The sequence below is a fragment of the Loxodonta africana genome, chromosome 3, assembly GCF_030014295.1.
Source record: "Loxodonta africana isolate mLoxAfr1 chromosome 3, mLoxAfr1.hap2, whole genome shotgun sequence".
Taxonomy (NCBI): Eukaryota; Metazoa; Chordata; class Mammalia; order Proboscidea; family Elephantidae; genus Loxodonta; species Loxodonta africana.
This window is the reverse complement of record NC_087344.1, coordinates 32,775,904-32,782,587: the sequence shown is the minus strand read 5'-3', so window position 1 is coordinate 32,782,587 and position 6,684 is coordinate 32,775,904. Positions and strand designations below refer to the sequence as shown.

General features: G+C 47.0%; 1 protein-coding gene across 2 annotated transcripts in view; it reads right to left on the bottom strand.

The window, feature by feature from the left end:
- Positions 1–825: 825 nt before the first annotated feature.
- NIBAN3 (niban apoptosis regulator 3) overlaps positions 826–6,684 on the bottom strand; it is a 23,046-nt gene continuing 17,187 nt past the window's right edge. For both annotated transcript variants that reach the window (XM_003413270.3, XM_023552245.2), the window contains exons 14-16: positions 6,422–6,533; positions 2,459–2,542; positions 826–1,178 (exon numbers count right to left, since the gene is read on the bottom strand). In XM_003413270.3, the coding sequence (XP_003413318.1) occupies positions 1,066–1,178; positions 2,459–2,542; positions 6,422–6,533 (309 nt within the window). In that variant the 3' untranslated portion in view covers positions 826–1,065. The remainder of the gene's footprint in view (positions 1,179–2,458; positions 2,543–6,421; positions 6,534–6,684) is intronic.

Here is a 6,684-nt window from a genome sequence, read left to right as displayed (position 1 = left end):
AGCTTTTTGTTAGCAGCTGAGCACTTGACCATTTGTACTACCCAGGGATTCCCTGTTTCATATTAAGTAAAAAAAAAAAAAGTAACAAGCTATGCCCCACCCCCCGGGTCCTGTGTGTCTGCATTTCATGCCCACAAAACGGGAAAAGGCTAGAAGGATTTATACCGGAGGGCAAACTGGTTTTCTCAAAGGAGGTAGGATGACAAATTCTCTTTTGCTGCAGTAATTTCCAGAATGAACATCTATATCTTGGGTAAAAAGAAGACCCAGCTGAATGAGGATATGGAGTGCAAAAGTATCTTGGAAAGGGGGAAGGAAAGGTCAGGAGAATCTTGTTCCCTTGGGAGAGGTTGTGAACTCCAGAACAGAATGGAAGGAAACCATCTCTGAAAGCTGAACCGAAAGGAACATCAAGGGAAATCCCTCCGGAATCTGCTCCGGAAGCAGCTGTAAAACATGTGACAGAGGAGAAGCTGCCAACCTCTGTGAACAGATACTTTTCTGGCAAACAGAAGAGGTCAGTAAAAGCCTAACTCTCAGCTGGGAATCTCAATTCCAAGTTGAAAAATGTAGCAATAAGCAAACCTAAAAAGCCCACATCAAGCTGAGAAAATAATATTTCAAACTGTATAAAAATATTAATATCCTTAATATACAAAGAGTTATTAGACATCAATAAGAAAAAGATAAACTCCCCAAGAGAAAAATGGGGAAAAGCCATGAATAGGAAATTAACTTAAAAAAAGATATATAAATGACCAATAAATATATTTTTAAGTTCAATTCAGTCATCGAAGAAATTGAAAATAAATTTATTTTGAAATGTAAAAAAAAAATTGAGTTTATTTTGTTTTTTTAGTCAACTCGAGTCTTACAAAAGAGTTTTTTCTTTTATGAAAATTTCTGGTGTTTGGAAAGGATATGGAGAAAACTCACAATTGCTGCTGGTGGGGGAATGAGGTTGTGGGGGTTACAAAAGCTTTGAAATGTTGCATATGCTTTGGCCCAGAAATTCCACTTGCAGACATTTATCCAGTGGAAATGAGGGTAGATGTGAGGAAAGATTCAGCTCCAGAATGTTCTCGCAGGAGGTAGTGGGCGGGTTGGCTGGACCTCAGTGCTGGATCCTGGCGGCCTGGGGCAAGTCCATCCCCCTCTATGAGCCTCAGTTTCCTCATCTGTAAAATGGAAAATGTCATGAGAATGATATAAATCAGACATGTCTAATATTTGGCATGTAACAAGTGCTCGAATTCTCAACTTCCATGTGGGAGACTCAAGTTTGATTGAATTCAATGCATAGCCACCACCTGTCTTGCATGTTGCTGGGATGCTTAACAAGTTTCAGCAAAGCTTATAGACTTAAGTAGACCAGAAAGAAAGGCCTGGCAATCTACTTCTAAAAATCAGACAATGAAAATCCTATGGATCACGATTGCCTGATCCATAACCGATCACGGGGATGTGCAGAACCAGGCAGTGTTTCATTCTGTTGTGCATGGGGCTGCCATGAGTTGGAGGCAGTTAGCAACAACCACAATGTAATATAATCAACCAGTCAGTTGAGGCCATACCCGTGTACAGTGGATCCTAATCTAATCACTTCTGGGTTATAAAAAGAGCAGAACAGACACAGACACACACATGGGAAAAGACAGATCCATGTGATGACTGTCTACAAGCCAATGAACCAAGGAACATCTGAGGCTACTGAGAAGGAGACAAGGAAGGAATCGACAGAACCAAGACCCTGATTTGGACTTCTAACTTCCAGAATTGTGAGACACTAAATTTCTGTTCTTTATGTGTGGTATTTCTGTTACAGCAGCCCTAGGAGACAGACGGGCCAAGCTGTGAGCCCTTCTGGAGTCCCTGCCTCTGCCCCAGATTTTGAGCACCAGATTATGGACATTCTGCCCATGGGTCTGGCTTCCAGCTGGATCGTTGTTTTCTGCTTGTTTCTGCCTGATGTCCATCTCCAGAGCTGAAGCCTAGGAGCCCAGCCTGGCCTCCCTCAACCTCTTCAATAGGGAGCTCCCTGCAGATTGGAAGCTGGTGAGACCACCCAGGCCCTAAGCCTTTGCCAGCTGCAAACCTGAGATTTCCATTCCTACTCTCTCCCCTTCCAGTGTTGGGAACAGGAACAGCTGCTGGGAGAAGCCCCATCTAGTCCTGGCAAGACAAGATGGGATACAAATTCATCGCCTTCGCAGGTCCTGACAGCTGAGCTCTCATGAATATCAGACCTGGGCTAGAGGGTGCCTCCGTAGCTCAAACATACTCCATGGCTCCCTATTGCCCTTGTTTGCCATGAGCTTGTCCAGCCCAGCCAGAGGAGGGAACAAGGTACATGTCATTCCATCTTCAAATCCACACCCACAACCACCCCATGCCCTCACGCAGGCTCCCAGCCCCCCAGAGATTCACTGACACAGCCCATGGACATTAGGGTCCTTACCTGCTCCATCCTGGTCCCAAGGAGCATCTAAGAAGCCATCCGGAGCGCAGGACACGTCGCTTGTACCAAGGGCCTTTTTCAATTCTGAAACAAGAGATAAGCCCCTGGACTCACTTGAGGAAGCCCAGGCTTCAAAAGGCATACCTGCATTTCCCTAGAGAGCCCACTAGAGGTCAGAGAAAACCAAAACCAAACCTGTTGCTGAAATGTCAAATGGACTCATAGTGACCCTATAGGACAGAGTAGAATCGCGCCATAGGGTTTCCAAGGAGCAGCTGATGGATTCGAACTGCCAACCTTTTGGTTAGCAGCTGAGCTCTTTACCACTGCGCCACCAGGACTCCAGAGGGCAGAGGGTGGCAGCAAATATCTCAACCAAGATTCCAAAAGAAAGGCAGTCTCTCCGCACACCTGCACCCATGGCAGACATTGCAAGTCCATCCCCACACTCTTCACTGAGTTTGGAGACCACTAATCCCTCCTACCAACACAGTGCTAGAGGCAGACATCACAAGTCAATTGAAGATGGCAACTCCCCAGCATACATCAAACCTCTAGGCACGCATCAGGGTTACCTGTTTCTGGATTCACTTTTTCAATCAGAGGATATGCTTTTTCCATTTAAAATCTACCCTATTCTGGACCATTGAGTTTATGTTAACGGTGGTGGAATGACTTCGAAAAGGAGAGCGAGAATGAGGGCCAGTCTGAAGAATATAAGAAATGTCACTGAATTGTATATGTGGAAATGGTTGAGATAGCATATGTCTTGTTATGCATATTTTCACCACGATAAAATTAAATATATATATATTTTTTAAATCCCCCCAATTCTAAGGGAACTCAGTTAAACTTGCTTGCTTCCTGTCTGCCCCCACAAACCAAGGACACACCCTCATGCTTAGCTCCCTGTCTCTGGGGACCCTTCCATCTCCTGGTTCCTCCTACCTCTCTGACTGCTCCTTCTGCGCTCCTTCTTCCTCTTGTATCCTTCAAATCCAGGCTCTTTGAGGCCCCTTCTGGTGTTTCCTCTCCTTTCTCTACACTCTTCCTGGGTTGCGGCCCCATCTGTGACACCTCCACGCCAACAATTCCGGCACCCACCTCAACCTCACTCCTGGGCTCCGTCCCCATGGCTGTCGCCCCTGCTCAATCCTGTCCTTTGCCCCCAGGACCTTGCCCTCAGCCTCCTCCCTGGCTTCCAGTCTAGCCATGGTCACCCTCTGCTCACACACCCTCCATGGCTCCCCAGTGCCTGCAAGATAAAGTCTAAACTCTTCCTCCCTCACCCCCCATCATTCGAGTCCTTACACATCCACCCTGGATGGCCTCCAGCCTCCTCTCCTCCCTTGGCCCTTCACACCATCTGTGCCTGCTACAGTGTTATGGATTGAATTTGTCCCCCCAAAATATGTGTTGGAATCCTAATCCCTACACCTGTGGAAGGGAGCCCTGGTGGCACAGTGGTTAGTGCTTTGCTGCGATTCAAGAGGTCAGCGGTTCGAACCACCAGCAGCTCTGTGAGAGAAAGATGTGGTAGTCTGCTTCCACAATACTGAGGAACTTGTCCAAGGTAAGGTCATGGAAGCTCCACAGACACATCCAAACTCCCTGAGTGACCGAAATACCGGGCTGAGGGCTGTGGGGACCATGGTCTCGGGGAACTTCTAGCTGAAGTGGCATAACATAGTTTATAAAGAAAATGCTCTACATTCTACTTTGGTGAGAAGCGTCTGGGGTCTTAAAGCCTTGTGAGCAGCCATCTAAGACATTCCACTGGTCCCACCCCGTCTCAAGCAAGAACGAATGAAGAAAACAAAAGACACAAGGAAAAGATTAGTCCAAAGGACTAAAGGACCACAACTACCCACAGCTTCCACCAGACTGAGTCCAGCACAATTAGATGGTGCCCGGCTACCACCACCAACTGCTCTGACAGGAATCACAATAGATGGTCCTGGACAGAGCTGGGGAAGAATGTAGAAACAAATTCTAACTCACAAAAAAAGATCAGACTTACTGGCCTGACAGAGACTGGAGAAGCCCCTAGAGTATGGCCTCCAGATGCCCTAAACTCAGTAATGAAGTCACTCCTGAGGTTCACCCTTCAGCCAAAGATTAGACAGGTCCATAAAACAAAACAAGACTAAAGGGGCACACCAGCCCAAGGGCAAGGATCAGAGGCAGGAGGGGACAGGAAAGCTGGTAATAGGGAACCCAAGGTTGAGAAGGGAAAGTGTTGACATGTCCTGGGGTTGGTAATCAATGTCACAAAACAACATGTGTACTAAGTGTTCAATGAGAAGCTAGTTTGTTTGGTAAACCTTCATCTAAAGTATAATTTAAAAAAAAAAAAAGATTCCAAATCCATTACCATCGAGTCGATTCCAACTCATAGCGACCCCATGTGACAGGGCTGAAATCTTTACGGAAGCAGACTGCCATATCTTTCTCCCGAGGAGCTACTGGCAGGCTTGCACAGCAGACCTTTGGGTTAGCAGCCGAGCACTTTAACAACTGCACCACCAGGGCTCCCCAGTAAAGACTACAGCCTTGGAAACCCTACGGAGTAATTCTACTCTGCCCTATAGGATCCCTATGAGTCAGAATCAAAGAGGGAAACGGGATACCTGTGGATGTGATCCCTTTTGGGATTAGGGTTTTATTTGTTATGTTAATAAGGCCATATCAGTGTAGGGTCTGTCATAAACCAATCACTTTTGAGATATAAAAGGAGCAGATTAGGAAAAGAAGCAAGGAAGCACCTATAAAAAAAACCACACCTATTGCCCTCGAGTAGATTCCAACTCACAGAGACCCTAGAGGACAGAGTAGAACTGCCCGATAGGGTTTCCAAGGAGCGCCTGGTGGATTTGAACAGCCGACCTTCTGGTTAGCAGCCACTGCTCTTAATTCCACTATGCCACCAGGGTTTCACAAAGAAGCATCGATGGGAAAAAATAGATTCCATGTGAAGATCTCCAAGGAACAGAGGAACAGAAGCTGAAAAAAGACAAGGATCTTCCCCTACAGCAGACAGAGAAAGTCTTCCTCTAGAGCCGGTGCCCCAAATTCAGACTTCCGGCCTCCTGAACTGTGAGAAAATATATTTCTGTTCTTTAAAAACCATCCACGTATGGCATTTCTGTTACAGCAGCTCTCGGGAACTGAGACACGCAGGACACCCTGGGCATTCCCTGAATGGCCACCGCAAGCTGTTCGTCCCTCCCTTAGGGCACACAACATGGCGGCTGCAATTGTTTATTCGTTTGAATGATCTAACATGGCCAGGGAAGAGAAGAGGCATTGTGGGGTCCTCTTCCTAGACTAGGCGCTCCCCTGAGAGGCATGCCCCCTAAGTCCCAAAACTCTCAGGGGCCCCAATGCCAGCCTTGAGAAAAACAGGGAGTGGTTGTTGAATGAATAAATGTAAATTTCTGGCCCCAGTCTATTTTTCTCAACTTTTTTAATTTTTTTGATTTAATTTTGGTTTAAGTAATCCACTTTGGCATCAGCAATTGATTTAGTCCTAAGTATCTCGGCACAGAGCAGTATTCACATGGAGGAATCAAACCACCTTATAATTTTTCTTTCCACCCACCTTTTACGTATCTTCCTAACATTGGCAATGGGTTTTAATATTGTTTTGGCCTTAACAAACATTGTTTTCAAGATTTTAAGCTTCTTAAAAGGAAGAGGCCCCAGTTTTGTAATTCCACCTCCTTCTTGTCATCCCGGGAACTCCTACATACCCTTCACAGCCTCACTCAAATGCTCCCTCCTTCAGGACTCCATCACTGTCCCTCTAGGCTCCCCAACCCTGGGCCCCCGCTGCCCCAGCCCTGACTGGTGGTCAGAGGGCAAGTGTTAACAGGAAGTGAAAGGTGATAACAGCCCTAGTGGGGCTTGGTACACACAGCCAGGGCCCAGGCTCCCCTGAGCCACAGGGGCCCCAGAACTCACCTCGGTCAATCCTCTGCAGCAAGATACCCCGGATGACATCCTCGTAAATGCCCTTGACAGTCAGGGCCTGGCCACACCCAGCAAGGATGTCCCCTTCATCTTCAGGCAGCTCCTGAAACAGAGGCCATTAGAGCTGGGCTGGAGGGCAGGACTCTGGAGGCCTGAGACACAGGTTCGAGCCCCAGACCGGCCCAGATTTGCTGGGGGCCTCGGACAATGGTCTTAACTGTTCTCTCTGAGCCTTGGTTTCCTCATATATAAAA